General features: G+C 40.0%; 1 protein-coding gene across 1 annotated transcript; it reads right to left on the bottom strand.

Moving 5' to 3' along the window:
* Positions 1–17,803: 17,803 nt before the first annotated feature.
* LOC102738080 (olfactory receptor 52B2-like) lies at positions 17,804–19,014 on the bottom strand. The gene is given in 2 exon segments (XM_031027476.2): positions 17,804–18,865; positions 18,868–19,014. Coding segments are annotated over 2 exon segments (945 nt in total). The 5' UTR covers positions 18,920–19,014; the 3' UTR covers positions 17,804–17,972.

Genomic DNA, 19,014 nt, shown 5'->3' with positions numbered 1-19,014 from the left:
CTCCTTTCTCTCTATGCCCCAGGATGTATGTTAGCAATCTTCTTCCAAGCATATGGCCCAATGATACACATCTGAAGGGTCTCATTACTAAAGTTTTACTAGACAGTAGTAAATGACTTTTCCTAACAACAGCTAGCTCCTCAAAGTCCTGGAAACCTTGCTTCCAAATTCCCTAGAGACTTATGCTATTCCTCAATCCCCTCCCAACTTGAAACTATATAATCAGCCACTCCATACAACCCCAATGCAGCTCTTTCTGCCCACAGGTCCTGTCCCCATGCTTTAATAAAACCACCGTTTTTGCACCAAAAACATCTCAAGAATATTTTCTTGACCATTCACTCCTGAACCCCAACTTTTCACATCATTAGGGCACAGAGCTTCCATGTCCTCTCCAGGTACAACACTCTCCCCACAACAACATGTGATCACCAACTGGGAAGAGATTTGAACCCAGTCCTTTTTTATGGGGATTTCATTACATAGTCATGACTGACTAAGTCATTGGCCATTTGTTGACTCAGCCTCCAGTCCCTCTCCCCTCCCCAGAGGTGGGGGTGGGGGGGGTCTGAAAGTTCTAACCCTCAAATCATAGGGTTGGTTCTCCAGGCAAACAGCCCCCAATCCTTAGATTACATAAGGGCTTTCCAAAAGTTACCTCATTAACATAACAAAAGAGACCTTTATCTCCCTTATCACAGGAAATTCCAAGGGTTTTAGGAGCTGTGAGCTGGGAACCATGGATGAAGACCAAATATATAAGAAAAATATATATTGGTCACCTGAGTGACCAAAATATATATTTCTTACAAATCACAGAGCCCAAGACTGAGAAATTTAGGCCATTAAAATTCAAGGAATTATCTTTCTTTTAACAGAGTGAGTTAGAGGGGCGCCTGGGTGGCTCAGTCGTTAAGCATCTGCCTTCAGCTCAGGTCATGATCCCAGGGTCCTGGGATTGAGCCCCACATCGGGCTCCCTCCTCCGCGGGAGGCCTGCTTCTCCCTCTCCCACTCCATCTGTTTGTGTCCCACTCCCCCTGCTTGTGTTCCCTCTCTCACTGTGTCTCTCTCTGTCAAATAAATAAAATCTTAAAAAAAAAAAAAACCAGAGTGAGTAAGATAGCAGGCCTCTGTTTTATCTATAGACAAGGCAGAACTGGACCATGTGCTTTTACCTGTTTTTAACAGTGATCTTTGTAGAGGCTGCTTTTAGGCAAACAGGCTTGAGCAATGGAATGTAGAAAGGGCCCACAGCGACCACCTGGCTGAATACAGACAGATCTATCAGGCCACCCACCTCAAAATATCCATAGACCCTAACTGACCAATGGGCTATTTACAGTCAAGCACAATTACCAAAAAGGGGAGAATTCCATACATCACCATACCTCCTCATCTAACCCCTTTAAAAACAGCCCCCATCCACTGCCTCATTGCAGACAGCCTCTCCACAGCTGTCCTATCCCCTGCTCCCTTGCAGTGTGTTCAATAAACTTCTATCTCCTTTGTTCTGCCTCAGCTGAAATCTTTAACCACCTTGCCACTGGCTTCCTCCCAATCATCACCCAACATTTGGGGGTCCTGATCCAATAGGCACAGACACCCCATTTAGACCACAGTCTTGATGAGGGATAGAAGCAGAAAAATGGTCACCTTTAGACTAGAAGGCTGACTGAGAGCCTGCATAGTCCTGATAGGGACTAAATATGCACTAGTTGCTACATTCTTAAAGGGTCTCATGATTGCATATATATTCATCAATAGTTAATAGCAAACTGAATGATAAGCACCAGAGAAATCTCGTGGAAGTAGTTTTACAACTAGAAATTCTAAGAAACATTTGTGATCTAATACACCTTGCATGTCCCCTCCCTCTTGAGCACTAAGGATATAACCACCAGCTTCATACAGCAAGAAGTGCAGCTCTTTCTGCCCACAGGTCTTGTCCCTGTGCTACTCAAACTCAGAATTTGCACCAAAGTCTCAAGGATTCTTTCTTGACCCTTGCATTCGACTACCCCACAACAATCCAGTATATGAAGAACAGAAGCATTGACTGCTGATAAACAGTAGTGCACTATTTGATGGGTCAAATTGCCTGTTATTCTTTCCACACAGTGGTTTGGATCCTTTGACATTTCAGGGAGAAAAAAATAAGTCCCAAGAGAAAGATACTAATCTCCTATTCTGGCCATCCAAGAGACTGGATTTCCACTTCCACTAATGGCTAATAGGATAATTCGGACAAAGACTCCTGGTGAGAACAAGTAGAAATGATAGACAAAACATCTTTAAATGGGTAGAGAGAGATTGGAAAACTAACAAATTAGTAAAAATTATGTGAGGCTTCCTTTCAGCTCCAACTTATACAGAAAGTTTAAAAGTGTCACTCCCATCCTTACATCAAGAAATAGCTGGGAAAACAACCACTTTACCTGGATCCATCAGAGAACTGAGGTCACAAGGCTAACTGACTTCCTGGAGTTAGAGGAATACCCTTCGTCTAGGTGGGATATGACTCTAATAACATCTCTTCTCCTGGAGATGAGAACTTTATAATGGAGAATGCTCTGGGATTATTTCACAATGTTAACTTTTCCCCTCCCCCTGCCAGAGCCAGGGGACCTCTTTTGGATCTTTACTGTGAGAATCTGCTGGGATTGCTGGATTTAAAGTGTGGGACCTGCCTAAGACTGAACCCCCAAATATTTCTCATTCTCATGCTAGACCACACTCATACTCAGGATTTGTCAAAATTACCTTTTTTTTTTTTTTTTTTTTTTTATTTATTTATTTAACAGATATAGAGAGAGAGCACAAGTAGGCAGAGCGGCAGACAGAGGGAGAAGGAGAAGCAGGCTCTCCGCCGAGCAGGGAGCCCGATGCGGGGCTCGATCCCAGGACCCTGGGATCATGACCCGAGCTGAAGGCAGCCACTTAACCGACTGAGCCACTCAGGCGCCCCTGTCAAAATTACCTTTGAAGTACCTACCAATCTATGCCTTTAGCACCTTCTGCTCCAACTAGCCAGATTCTCTGTATTCACCTGTGTCTCCAAATTAGGGGGTGGCAGTTGCCCTGTAATGTCACTTCTTTGATGGGTCTATGAAAAGTCATTGAATTTCCTTTTTTTTTCAGCCTTTTTTATTTTAAGGACAGGAGTGATGATTCAAAGCTCTTTACATGTCAGAAGTTCTCATATTAGATTACAACTGAAGTACAGAATAAGTACCCATGAGTACATACTCATACAAATAAGTGATCTAATAAATAAGTACATAGGGGAGAATAAACAAACTTCTCATGCAGAAAATTTCCAAATAGTTTATGTAACTACACCACCCTCAAGTAGGTGGAGCATAATTCCTCACTTCTTAAGCTCAGAGTGACTTCTTTCCAAAAGCCTGCATTGGCTCTAAGTAGGAAAAGGAAAAAAAAAAAAGTTTAACCACCAAGACATGTATTTTGGATGCCCAGGTTATAGATTTTTATACCCTCTTCCTCAGTATGCTCTGTCAATTAACTAAATGCTAACAGTTTCTCACTAGACCTTTTTTGTTGTTGTTCTTTTTCACATTACCTGCTCAGATTAAGACACTCCATACCCTGGAGAGTGAGTAAAAAGTAAACAGAAACCAGAAGTCATGACCATGGACTGGCCAGCACAATGGCACAAAACATTAAAAAGGGAAAACATGCTTCCTTACTGTTAGTAAAAAAGCTGTCAATTAGGATTGTGTTTAGCTGTATATAAAGGACAATAGAGTATAGAGGTTAGCCAAATTGGGAGTTTATTTATCTCATGACATACATGTGCACACACATGCACACACACACACAAGGAATCAGGCAGTTCAGAGATATTAAGAGAGCTCTACTGTGCCATCAAGTAACCAGGCTCTTTCTACTTTCCGCTCTGCCATTCTAAATTATGCTACTATACTCCAAATTCAACTCCATATTCCAGAGAAGAAGAAAGAAATTCAGAAGGAAGTCTCAGTAGACTTTTATTCACATCTGACTGGTCAGAAATGAGTCTGATGTTCATCTCTAGTTGGAAGAAAGACTCAAAAGTCAAGTCTTTTAGATTCCCAGGCTCTATGATAGTGGAAAGTTATGCAAAGGTGGGTTTGAATGGGTTCTGAATAAACTAACTCCCAGTAAAAACATAATACACATCACATTCTTTTTATGCAATATTTTCAAAAACTGATAAAGTATTGGGCCATGAAGAAAGTGTCAAAAATTCCAAAGAGTGAATAAGTTCCAAAGATCTCTGAATAATATGACAAACTCAGCACTTACTACAGCTTCCTACTCACACTCCAAAACCTAGCAATCACTAAGAATATATGCAATAATATATCAATTAATAGCATCAACTAATAACACAAAACAAATGGAGAGCCACTGAGGAAACACACACACATACACACAAAAATGGGGAAACTCCAAAGATGAAAGGCAATTGTGATGGAATTGTGGAAAAATGAAAGCCCAAATTGTGCATGATAGATTCAGACTGAGAAATGCCTGACTAAGAGAAGCAGGGGACCATGAGAAAACCAACTCAGTGATGAATGAGTAGCACAGTAGAAGTAGCCAGGCAGGTCTCTCCTCCTGCACATATACTCTTGAACCAAGAAATAGGCCAAAAGTCAAGAAACAGTGGTGGGTGTTCCAGAACATTGGAGATTGGGTCATAAAACATAACAGTGACCCACATGACCACAAATGACCATGCCCCATGAAGCATGGGAAATGAGCTCAAGCATAAATCAAGATATTAGCATACCTCACATCTCTCTTAAAACAGGTTTCATGAAACAAATACAGCAGCAACATCCCAAGATTGCCTACCAGAAAGAAAACGAACCAGAGACAAAAATGGCTTGGTCTAAATTTTACACAGGTTTCTTCCTGGCTATAAGTCCATGGTCTCCCTTTTCTTTGGGCATTTGCTTCAGAAAACTTGTAAATTCTTTCTTTGCCCCTTTGTCATGTATATAAGTCTTCTAAACTCTTGCCAGTTTTGCAACCTAGGAAATGTCTTTCTCAAGAACCTGGGAACTATCTCCTGAGGTGTAAACATTGAAAAAGATAGCACCCCATTTCCCAGTCCCTGTAGAGGGTACCAGCCTAACTTCTAAGGGTGCCATTTGGCAAACACAGATGGCCTAATCACAGACAAAAACATTGGCAATCTCAGGAATAATTCAATGTACTTGACACATCCCATTGATCAACCTCCCTGAAGTACTCCAGTACATTTTCACTTGCTCACCCCAGGGCTTAAACTCTTTCCACCTGACACCTCAACCCTGCCTTGTGTTAATGGAATTGCGTATCCAGATGATCTGTACTCTCTTCCCCACTGCTGGCAATCATATAAGAATAATATCAACTTTCACTTGCTCATCATGTCCAGTGCAATTCTATTTAACACTAAATACAACCAGACTCTTGGGCAAAATCAACACAAAAGAGTGGCATTAAATTCAATAAACAAAATTCACACCTAAAGAGATAGGATAAATTCAACATCATCAATCAGAAAAGCTCCTCCCAAGGTAAATTTCTCTGTGCCAGATCTCTGCTTCAGGATTCCAGGGACCCATGCTTTCACATCCAGAGGTGGTGACAAGTGCTGTTACTAGCCCTAGGTAACTACACTATCACTTAGGATCTTACTAGTGACGTCCTTATACTAGTCCCTTTGTAAGTAAAGCCTTCTCAAATTATTCTAATCCAATTAATTTGAATTATTCTATTCAAATTGTTCTAATTTGAGAAATAATTAGTGCTGGCAAGAATGTGGAGAAAAGGGAACACTTGTGCACTGTTGGTGGGAATGTGACTTGGGCACTGTTAGTGAGAGTGTAAATTGGTACAGCCACTATCAAAAACAGTATGGAGATTCCTCAAAAAATTAAAAATAGAACTACTATATAATGCATTAATTCCATTTCTTTGTATTTACCCAAAGAAAATGAAAACACTAACTCAAAAACGTATATGCACCGCCATATTCATTTCAGCATTATTTGCAATAGCAAAGATATGGAAACAACTTAAATGTCCATCACTGGATGAATGGATAAAGAAGATGCAACACACACACATACAAACACATACACACACGCACACAGTGAAATACTATTCAGCCATAAAAACTGAAATCTTGCAATTTCCCACATGATGGACTTTGAGGGCATTACGCTGAGTGAAATTAGGTCAGACAGAGAAAGACAAATACTATATGATCTCACTTATATGTAGGATTTAAACAAAAAACAAGCTCACTGATACAGAGAACAGGCAGAGGCAGTACTTGCCAGAGGCAGGAATGGGGTGGCAAAATGTGCAGGAAGGGAGTCAAAATAAAAGTTCATCTATATGGGTGAAACTAGAAGTAGTTTAAGTTAAGAACTGAGTTTTAGAAGACTATGTAAAATATGGCATTGTTTTTATAATACCCTAAAATAAGTAAAATAGTGTTTAGTTTGGAGCGCCTAGGTGGCTCAGTTGGTTAAACTTCTGCCTTCGGCTGGGGGCATGGTCCCAGGGTCCTGGGATCAAGCCCCACATATGGCTCCCTGCTCAGCGTGGGGCCTGTTTCTCCCTCTGCCTCTGCTGCTCCCTGTGCTTGTGCTCTCTCTGGCTCTCTCTCTCTCCCAAATAAATAAATAAAGTCTTTAAAAAAAAAAAGGAAAGTCATCACAAGAAAAAAAAAATTGTAACTATGTATAGTGATGGATGGTAACTGGATTTATTTTGGTGATCATTTCCCAATACATACAAATGTTGAATCATTATGCTATACACCTGAAACTAATATAATGTTATATGTCAATTATACTTCAATTAAAAAGTTTTTTAAATTATTCTAATTTGAGTGGGCCATCTGTTCCCTATCAGTACTCTATCTATTGCAATGCTCATTCAATTAGGCAATATGGAAGTCATTAGCAAAAGCAGTTTCAATATAGCAATAGGACAGATTTTTACAGTCATAGGTATAAAGGTGAGGAAGTGAGAGCAATACACAAAGATGACTCTTACAAGAGGCTGAGTCAGTGAAAGACAGATCCTGGGGATACAGGGTGCAACTGGGAAGTACATGGAAAGACCCAGGCTCAAGTGTGTGCAGTAGAGAGATTTTGTGAAGTTCTCAGTCCTTGGAATCTTCAAATATTGAGGTAGAAGATTCAGGAGAGTGGAAGACTGTGGACACAGGATAAGGAGGATACAGTCCCTTCTGCTCTATTACTTGGTTTGAATGTACAAACATGCTCCAACACCAGTGATACATTACAAAACAGTTGGAGGATAACGGATTTCACCTTTGCCTTAGTGCAATCCAAACAGAAAACTGCATGAAGCTGAGAGTGAGCGTCCTAGGATATACCACACACACAAACACACACACACACACACACACACACACACACACTCCTAACGCCAACCAGCTACCTTCCCTCAATCACAACTTTCTGTCTGAGTTCAAAGCTCTTTTTGTCACTTCAGCATAGCTCACAAGCTGCAGCCCTTCCATCCACTTCCACAAGCAAACTTCATGTCCTTCTCAAAGTAAAGTACTGTCTTCATTGCAGTATTTGTATTTCCTTAACCATCTAACATGTGTCAAACTCTGCTAGGTCTATCCTAGTTTTCTCTTTTCTATGTGTCACTGATAACATTTTTGAGTACTATGCTCCTAACTCCATTTTTCCATAAATCTTGTGGTTTCTCATGTGGAGTTGTGCATATCACAGTGATTCTGAAGAACTCCTGTGTCCCGTTACAATAGAACTGACTACTTGCCAGAGTGAGTGGGGAGGAAACCAAGCTTAGACAAGAAAGGCAAACACGCTTTCTTCTGACAGTTCAACCTGGCAGAGCTGTCCACCTGCTGGGCCCATGTCCTGGGACTAGGTTTGCTCCCAGAGCGGCCAAGACAGGCCTCCAAAGTCACTGGGGGCCCTTCTGCTGCGGTGAGACAACCTGCCCCTGGGGCAGTTGGGTGGTACTGAGGAGTGCCATGCCATGGGCCCAGGGACGTGGGCGATGGGTCAGACCAAGACCAGGTGATTTCAGAGCTGTGATTCACATCCCAAACCCCAGGAGTGGTAGGAAAGGGACACGTCAGCTCTAAGCAACAAAAGGCCCACCATAGACAGAAACAGCCAGGAGAGGGGAAGCAGTCCAGAAGGAAGAACCAGGCTGGGGGCATCTTCATGGCCCCTCCTGCAGTAGTAAGTAAATCAGCCACTTTCATGGATACTGGGAGGGGAATCAATGGAGGCAGTCCCCCTCCAAGGATTCTGTCCCTGCCTATGAATCTGGCTCACTGTCCTTGGATTTCTCAACTTGCCTTTCTTTACCTTCCACCGATCTCTTCACCTGGGCAGGGGTTAAGAGCTTTAATCTGGGAACGAAGGCAAAGAGTTGTGGCTGAGCTCTGATATGGCCATACTGCAGACAGCGGGGCTCTCCAGCCAGGTGACTGTGCAAAGAAAACCCCTTGGCTGCCACAGTGTCAGGCACGCAGGAGGCTCTCAGTAAAACTTTGGTGAGTAAATGACCAAGCTAAGTGATTCTTGAATAATAAATTTTAAGGCAAAGATTCTCAAAATATAAGGATATAATGAATCATGAGTCTCAATTCTTCAATGATTTGGAACTTTTGCAGTACATAAAATACATTTTTTTTAATGATTTTGTTTATTTATTTGACAGAGAGCGAGAGAGGGAACACAAGCAGGGGGAGTGGAAGAGGGAGAAGCAGGCTTCTTGCAGAGCAGGGACCCCGATGTGGGGCTCGATCCCAGGACTCTGGGATCATGACCTGAGCTGAAGGCAGATGCTTAACGACTGAGCCACCCAGGTGCCCCATAAAATACATTCTTAATTGGTTTTATTTGTAAAACACAAAAGCCAACATCATTCTCAATGTAAAATATTTTATTAAATCAACCAGTGGGGGGAAAGGAGACTGGCTGCTAGCACTGTTGTTTTATGTTGTTCTGATTAAAACAAAGCAGAAAAACATAAATGAGAGCTGTATTTGGAAAAGAGAGCTCCAAATTAACATTTTTATAACACTAATGAGGTCTTACTAGAAAATCAAAGAGAAAAAAATGAACTAAAAAGTATTTACAGTGAACAATAAAATAGTGAAGTTAATCCAAAGCAAAATAACAGAAATCAGCAAGTTTCATATGTATTAGCAACAATTAATTAGAAAATAAACTCTAGAGGGGCACCTAGGTGGCTCAGTCTGTTGCATGTCCAACTCTTGATTTCAGCTCAGGTCATGATCTCATAGGTCGTTGCATGGAGCCCTGCATCAGGCTCCCTGCACAGTAGGGAGTCTGCTTGAGATGCTCCCTCTCCCCTTATCTCTCCCCCGACTCGCTCACTCTCTCTCAATCTCTCTCAAATAAATAAATAAATAAATAAAAGAAACTCTAGGGAAAAAAATTCCACTAATAAAACTTCAAATATAGGGTATTTTTTTTAAAGTTTGAAATGTTGGGATGCCTGGGTGGCTCAGTCAGTTAAGCGTCTGCCTTCGGCTCAGGTCCTGATCCCAGGGTCCTGGGATAAAGTCCCACATTGGGCTCCTTGCTTGGCAGGAAGCCTGCTTCTCCCTCTGCTTGTGCTCTCTCTGACAAAGAAATAAAATCTTTAAAATAAATAAATAAATAAATAAGTTTGAAATGTTGAGACATATAAATGATAGCTTTTAGTGACAGATGTAAATGAAAATTTAAGTAAAGAGACAAATCAAATTGCTGAATAAAAAGGGAAAAAACTTTAACTAAAAATAGAACTACCAGGGGCGCCTGGGTGGCTCAGTCGTTAAGCATCTGCCTTCAGCTCAGGTCATGATTCTGGGGCCCTGGGATCGGGCCCCGCCTCGGGCTCCCTGCTCTGCGGGAGGCCTGCTTCTCCCTCTCCCACTCCCCCTGCTTGTGTTCCCTCTCTCGCTGTGTCTCTCTCTGTCAAATAAATAAAATTTTTTAAAAAAATAGAACCACCATATGATCTATCAATTCCACTTTGGGTATTTATCCAAGAAAATAAAAACACCAATTCAAAAATACATATATAACCCCATGTTTATTTCAACATTATTTACAATAGCCAAGATATGGAATGTGTTAATTTTTATAAATTAATTTTCATATTTCATAGGATCCAAATTAAATTTGGATATTTTTGAAATCAACAAAGGAATTTAAGGTGTTGCTGGCAATCTAAACATAAGAGTTTTAAAATTTTAAACGTAAAATATTAAGTGGAAAAAAGATCTATTATATGTCAAATTGATGTGGGGAACAAAGGCAAAAGAAAAAATTTAAATTTCCTTACAACTTACAGCCCATTGACAAGTCCTTCGGATGGGCAGAGTGACCTTTGTCTAGGAACTCTGCTGCCTTGATGTTAATACTTTGCCAAGGGCAAAAGACAATCTTAGCTTAACATTATCCTGACCTCCAGGATCCTGTAAGTCTACTATTACATATAAAAATTCCTTTGGGCTTTGGTCTTTTGGCTCAGAGGAGGCAAAAGTGCAACTGTCTTCAGTCGTCCTGAATCCAAGTTCATCAGACACCAGCCGCCTCTACCATGCCACCCAAGTTCGACTCCAATGAGATCAAAGTCATATATCTGAGGTGCACCAGTGACAAAGTTGGCGCCACGTCTGCCCTGGCCCACTGGGTCTGTCTCCAAACAAGGTTGGTGATGACATCACCAAGGCAACTGGGGATGGAAGGGTCTGAGGATGACAGTGAAACTGACCATTCAGAACAGACAGGTCCAGGTTGAAGCGGTACCTTCTGCCTTGGTCCTAATTATCAAAGCCCTCAAGAACCACCAAGAGACAGAATGAAGCAGAAAAACATTAAGCACAGTGAAAATGTCACTTTAGATGAGATTGTCAATATTGCTTGACAGATGCAGAACTGATTTTGAGCCAGAGAACTCTCTGGAACCATTAAAGAGATCCTGAGAACTGCCCAGTCTGTGGGCTGCAATGTTGATGGCCACCACCCTCATGACATCATAGACAGCATTAATAGTGGTGCAATGCCCCACTAGTTAAGAACTACAAAGGAAAATATTCCAATAAAGGATTATTTGACAACCAGAAAAAAAATTCCTTTAGAAACCTCCTTTATTTCTATCCCCCAAGATATAGGTTAGTAATCATCCTCCAAGCATATGGCCCACTGATATACATCTGAAGAGTCTCATAACTAAGGTTTTTTTTTTTTTAAGATTTTATTTATTTATTTCACAGAGAGAGACACAGCGAAAGAGGGAACACAAGCAGGGGGAGTGGGAGAGGGAGAAGCAGGCTTCCTGCCGAGCAGGGAGCCCGATGGGGGGCTTGATCCCAGGACACCAGGATCGTGACCTGAGCCGAAGGCAGATGCTTAATGAATGAGCCACCCAGGCGCTCCTCATAACTAAGGTTTTATTAGACAGTAATAAATGACCTTTTCCTAACAGTAGCTTGCCCCTCAAGGTCCTAGAAACCTTGTTCCTAAAATTCAGAGACTTACCGTATCCCTAAACCCCTCCCAACTTGAAAGTATATAATCTGCTACCCTTCCCAACTCCAATGCAGCTGCCCACGGGTCCTGTCCCCATGCTTTAAAAAAACAACACTTTTGCACCGAAGACATCTCAAAAATTCTTTCTTGATGGTTCACTCCAAACCCCAGCATTTCCACATCAAAATCTCTTAGAAATCTAGAGAAGTTTTGCTCACTAGGGTAATACCACAATGCACAGATAGAAAAATGGAACAGAATAGACAGACCTAGTGCATATAAAAACTTATGCACACAAAAGGAGGCATCAGTAGTCAATGGGAAAAGAAACTAAAACTATTGTTTTACTATTTGAAGAAAAATAAAACAATACAAATATATTCTTCCCACTGTAGATCAAAATCTATTGAAGATAAATGAGTTACATTTTTTGTAATGAACTATTAAGAACCAGGGGGAAAAAAACATAATGAGAATAATAATCAAAATTCTGAATTGAAGATGATTTTCTAATTCACTCAAGGTATACTGCCTATTTTCCCTTGCTGTTAAAATAATTTGAAAATGTTCTATAGTGCGGCGCCTGGGTGGCTCAGTTGGCTAAGCGCCTGCCTTCAGCTCAGGTCATGATCCCAAGGTCCTGGGATCGAGCCCTGAGTCCGGCTCCCTATTCAGCGGGAAGCCTGCTTCTCTCTCTCCCTCTGCCTCTCCCCCTGCTTATGCGCTCTCTCTCTCTCTCTCAAATAAATAAATAAAATCTTTTAAAAAAAATTTATGAGAACACAATAATCTACATATCAACATCAGAGTCCCAACTATGATAAAAACAAAGTGATCTACATCTACACACGTAAGAGTCAACCTACTAAAGACAAAGAGAAAAATCTTGAAAGCAGCAAGAGAAAAGTAACTCATCACAAACAAACACATGTACAATTAATAATGACTCCTAGAGGCCAGAAGAGAATAAAATGACATATCCCAAGTTCTGAAAGTTCTTGGTGTCAACCAAGAATTCTATATCCAGTAAAATTATCCCTCAAAAATAAAGGCAAAATAAAAACTCTCGGAGATAAAAAAAAAAAAAAAGGCTGAGAAAATTCACTGACAGCAGACTTGCCTTATAGGAAACACTAAAGAAAATCACTGAGGAAAGGAAGTAACACCAGACATATGTTGAATCCATAGGAAGAAATGAAGAAAATGAAAATGTTAAATATGTAGGTAAATATAATGACTGTATAAATATATTTTTTTCCTCTCAAAAGTTCTTTAAAAGACATAAGACTATATAGAGCAATAATAATAACACTGTTTTGGTGGGTTTGCAACACATATAGATATAATATTTATACAACAGTGAGAACAAAGGAGAAGATAATGTAGATATATTAGAACAAAATTCTTATGTTTTATCAGAATCAAGTTTTTATTCATAAAAATTGTGATAAAAAAGAGGTGTATTCATAAAACAGTATCTAAGAAAATAACTGAAACATAGTTTAAGAATCAAAGGATTAAAATGGTATATTAAAAATATTTACTTCATTCAAAATAAGTAAAATGGTAGTAGAAGAGTAAAAGAGGAACAAAAACCAGAGGAACCTGAGACACATAGAAAACAAAAAGCATATATGGGTCCTGGGATTAAACCCCGAGTCAGGCTCCGGGCTCAGCGGAGTCTGCTTGGATATTCTCTCCCTCTGCCCTTCCCCCCCCACACTCATATGCACTCTCTCTCTCTCTCTCTCTCATAAATAAACACATCTTTTAAAAAAAGACTTTATAACTACAAGGGGAAATTCTCATGAAATAATATTAATTTCAAAAGAAAACTATAAACTACCTTCAGTAAGTATCTCTCTCCTCTCTTCTCTCTTTCTCCCCTATTTTCTAATTCATATGCTTTGGTGAAAGAATGATAGAGCTTTTGGGGTGCCTGGCTGGCTCTGTTGGTAGAGCATGTGACTCTTGATCTTGAGGTTGTGAGTTTGAGCCCCATGTTGGGTATAGTGTTCACTTAAAAAAAAAGAAGAAGAAGAATGACAGAGCCTTTTTGATTGAGTGTGAGATACTGGAGATGAAGTAATAAACAAGGAAGACATGACCTCACCCCCATACTGTTTACAGTCTGAAAGGGACTATAGACAGTAAACATATAAATACACTTATATAACAAAGTCTCTAAAAATCAAAAGATACAGATCCTTTGCCTTTCTGCCTCTGATCTGCCACATAACTGTAGCTGACAGTTAGCTTTCAGTAACTGCTTTTCTGAAAAATGTCCTCCCTACTCATATGGTTGACAAGGAGGCACCACTCCTTCCTCACAACATTTTAGTCTAGGAGTAGGCATCTGACTTCAACTGTGCCAAGGAGATCCTTCTCCAAAATTTTTAGGCAGTCACTCTCCAGTAGACAAAATTTTTAAATGTAACCCACAGAAACGGTATTTCCAGGCTATAGAGAAAACCAACCTATAGTATGATACATAACTACTACACTGAGAAAATAGAGATGATAGTTGAACAGGGCTAGTTCCAGTCCTTCCTATGGTTTAACGTCTTTGACCTTCCTACAGTCTAGTTTTTAAATCTTTCCTTCAAGCTCATAGGTTCCAATTTTGCTTACAACCTGTGTTCTATTTTGGTCAACTGCAACCCAAAAGACAGAACAGTGTCCTTTGTGACTTATGTAACTTCCCTATTTTTTTCTCATTTGTACATTGGGAATGGTCCCTGTTTCCCTATGTAACTAGGATATTGATAAAATTAAAAGATAATAGCAGACAATGTGCCTTGAATGTACAATCCACATAGAGGTATTTAAAGTTATTTTGCAATAAAACGCAAAACCTGGACAAATGATTCCACATACTCTTTGCGTAGAGATTAGATAATTGTTTTCTGTTTTTACCTCTCTAATGAAACTGTAAATAAAACAGTGTATCTAGCACAGGATTCTGCACTCCACAGCTGCCTAACAAAATCTGTGTGTCATAGGACAGTAGTAAATGTAATCTTTTCCAGTGCATCGAAAAAAAAAAATGTTCTGGACCATTCACTGAGGGGAGCCTTCAGGAAGGTTATGGATGAATTCACACTTGGGCATCAGCTCCTTAGAGGACAGATTCTGGATGGATATGGAGCAGTGGTGGGAACCATGAGGTGATCAGCCAGAGTGGTTCAATGCAGGGCAGGACATGGAGGCTGAAAACCCACAGCAAAGCCACAAGTAATCAGCCCTTAAACTGGGATAGGTAAACATGAGAAGCAGCTGTAAGAAGAGAAGCTGCATCCTTTTTCAGCAGGTCAGGGTGATGCTTCAACCGAAGATCAGCAGTTTTAGACTCCAGAGTGTAGGAAGAGGAGAGAGGCAGTCATGGAAAAAGCCTTGCGATTAACCCAATCTTTCATGTCTCCACCTGGCAGGAGCATAAGAATAATAGCGATGCCCTATACAGAGTATTTGGCAGCTTAAAAATTGCCACAAACACAATCTCATTTAATCTTCATAAAATTGTTAGTTAGATATGCTTCTTGACATCCCAAAATTCCAAGAATCAGACTAATTCAGTGACTGTATTATTAATACTTCAAATTTTCACATATTTAACACAATAAAACATTATTTGCTATTTATACAGAAATGAAAAAAAATGATGATATTGCAGATTGAAAAAGACTACTGATGGCTCTCCTCCAAGCATTATTTTCCCCAGCTTTATTCAGATATAATTGACATATAACACTGTGGAAGTTTGAGGTGTACAATGTGTTGATTTGATATACTTATATATTACAGAATGATTGCCAACCATAGTGTCAGCTAACACCTCCATCACATCACATAATTATCGTTTCTTTTTAGTGGTGAGAACACTTAAGATCTACTCTATTAGCAACTTTCAAGGATATAATACAGTATTATGAACTGTAATTGCCATGTTGTGCATTAGATCCCCAGAACTTACTTCCTTATAACTAGAAGTTTGTACCCTTTGACCAACATCTCCCCATTAACCACCCCCCATCCCCATGCCTGGTAACCACTATTGTACTGTTTCTATGAGTTTGGCTTTTTTAGATTCCACATATAAATGATGTCATACAGTATTTGTCTTTCTCTGTCTGACTTGTTTCAGTGATGCTTTACCCTTCTGCCTGCCTTTTTCATTTATGAGGGTCCTTGTGATGACATTGCCCCACACACATAATTCAGAAAATATCTGCTGATTAGCAACCTTAATCCCTCTTTGCCACATATCCTAATATAACTGCTTCTAAACAGTAAGAAATGGCTTTTTAAAGCTTCAAGCAAAATTTCTCAGTAAATTAAATTGCCTAAAGATAAAGATCATGTTATGAGTGTGCTCTCCAATAAACATCTCAGATGAATAAAGCGGCTGAGCAAAGGTCAAATTAAAGGTGGCACCTTCCAACAAAGTCATCAGAATCCCAAATTAGCCTCCATTTTGTTCAGAGACATACATGGAAGTGATAAAAGGAAAAATAGAGAAAATTGGAGAATTATGTGTTTATAAGATTTGGGATGTGTTTAGTGACACATAAGTGAAACCAAATAGATAAGAAACATACTAGGTTTTTAATCAACATATATTGCCAAAAAACCAAGAGCTCAGCTGAGAAATCCCTTAACTATTTAGGAGTTAACCTAACTCTTGGGACCCAACTTTTCAGCACCAGAAAATGGACTTAGAAAACTCTGTTGTCCCCAAGAAGGATATATTCCCCAATTTCCATTTTAGATATGACCTAAGAAGATAATAGAAAAGAAAGAAGCTTCCAGAGAGATGCTTCCATGGATCACAGTGACAAATGGACACAAGAGTTTCTGTTAGTCTACCAAAAAAACTTCTCCCACCCACCAATCCCCCCCAAAAAGAGAAACTTCTCCCAAACCCAGGGCATAGAGCCTTCCAAGTGTCTGCCCAATGGCGACTTCAAAATTGCTATGAATTACTGACCATTGTGTGCCTCATGTTCATCAAAGGCACAGATGGATCAAGTGTACAGACAATGAGCATTCACTGCAAATCCATGAGCTCCCCTACATTTCTCACCTTCCCTTGCAGTTGAGTTGTGGCCTTGTTAAAACAACATACGCACCAAGGAAAATGTGAGCAAAAATGACAAATCACTTCAAGACCAAGGCAATTAATAACTGGAGTGTCTCACCTTTCCCTCTCTTTCCCTGCTTTTGCAACTTAGAGAAATGCATGGTGATATGACAACACTTCACAAGACAGAGGGATCCAGGATTCCTGGCTACCTGATGGAGAATAGATTCTGTTGATATACACTATACATTAAATAAGAGCGGAATGAACTTCGTTTTGTTAATTAACTGAAATAAAGCATACCTTAAGCTATCCTAATACAGACATGTTTATTTTGAGATGCCTACAAGACATATAACTGGAGATGTCAAGAAACAGTTGAATATAGGAATGTGGATTTCAAAGAAAAAGTCAAGCCTGGAGATATCAATTTGGAAATCACTCCAAATGGAACGGAATAGAATATAAAGCCATATAACTGTCTCTAATTCAGGGGGAATGTATGGATATAGAAGAAGACATAGAATCATAGAGTATTAGCTTACTTGCTCTTTTTAACATCTGAATATTTGTCTGCTGTATCGTATTCTTCTATTATCAGTTTGGACCCCCATAACTTGCTCTTCATTCATGTGTCCAACTCAGACAACTAACGCTCTAAGGGCAATGCCTGTGTCTGTGTCACTCAACCCATTTCCTGCAGGAGTTAAGAAATTTCTTTAATATAATAATGGTGATAGTTCTTTACATATAAAATGTAATCAATACCAACCTTAGTCTTTTTCAACAGTTTAATTTTTTAGAGCATTCTTTTATATCTATTACCTAAATGGATTCATACAGCAAACTTGTAGTTATGATGGCAATAATTTGGAGATGATGATGGCTATAATACAGTCTTGGGAGGTAAGCAGAAGGCAGAGCAGCCTCTGGAAATATTGGAAATCTCACATACATCAAATCTAAACCGTCTTCCTTGGGTAACAAACTTCGAGTTAGAATTATAGCTAACATTGAGAGCCCACTAAGTGCTGAGCAATGTACCAAGTAGTTTATAAATTTTAATCCTTACAAAACTCTTACAGCATAGGTACGATTGGTTCTATTTTATATGTTAGGACTAAATTTCCAAAAGGTAGGAACCTAATCATGGTCAAAAATCAGGAAGTAAATGAACCAGGATTTGAATCTAGATACATTTTATTCCAAAGCCTATGTACTTTCTGATTCGGTACACTAAAGTGCCTAAACTTGATAACTCGGTTGCTAAGTTCTTTTTTCTCCTGCTGATAAGAGAAAACTGTGAAAGAAACATAAACTTTCTCAAGACTTCCCCACAACAGATAACATGTGAGCCATACTATCCCTGATTTGCTTGGGTTTTGCTCCATAGATGATGGGACTAAGCATGCAAGGAATTAACACATAGAGATTTGCCAGAAGGATGTGGACATGATGGGGGATATTCTTGCCAAATCGGTGGGTCAAGAAAGTAAAAAAGGATGGGATGAAAAAGAGGAGAATGAATCCAATGTGGGAACCACACATATTGAGAGCCTTGTGCCGGACATCCTGGGAAGGAAGTCTAAACACAGCTTGGAGAATCAAAGTGTAGGAAATACCAATGAGTGCAACATCTACCAAAACTGATGCTATTAGCACTGAGAAGCCATACCAGATATTGACAGTGATGTCAGCACAGACCAATCTGGCCACCCCAATGTGCTCACAATATGAGTGGGGGATGATATTAGTTCGACAGTATGGCAGCCTCTTCATCAGGAATATGATAGGGAAAACAGTCCCAGTGCTTCGTCCCCAGATTGCCAGAGTCATTTCTCCAATTGCTATCGGAGTTAAGATGGCTGTGTATCTCAAGGGAGTACAAATGGCCACAACGCAGTCAAATGCCATGGCCAACAGGATACCTGACTCAGCCACAAAAGCAACATGGATGAAAAACACCTGAGCGATGCAGGCATCAAAGGCAATCTGCCCAGCATGAAACCACAAGATAGCCAGGGCCTTGGGAATGGTGGTGGTGGACAGCAGGATGTCAGTGCCAGCCAACATGGATAGGAAGACATACATGCGTTCATGGAGGGTGCATGCACTGAAGACAACAAGGATGAGGGTTCCATTTTCCAACACTTCAGTGATGTACATGAGGCAAAAGGGGTGAGAAAGCCAGGTGTGATAGTTCTCCAGTCCCGGATGCCAAGTAGGATGAACACAGTGGGGTGGAAGGTAGAGAAGTTAGCACTGAACATGCCTGATTTGGGAGTCTCTCTATGAAGACTATGGAAAGAGAGAGTCAGTGGGCAGAACCAACAATAAATTTCACTAAAAGTTGAACATTAGATAA

This window comes from Leptonychotes weddellii, chromosome 11 (assembly GCF_054177405.1).
Source record: "Leptonychotes weddellii isolate Sample4059 chromosome 11, ASM5417740v2, whole genome shotgun sequence".
Lineage (NCBI taxonomy): Eukaryota > Metazoa > Chordata > Mammalia > Carnivora > Phocidae > Leptonychotes > Leptonychotes weddellii.
This window is presented reverse-complemented; position numbering and strand designations above follow the sequence as displayed.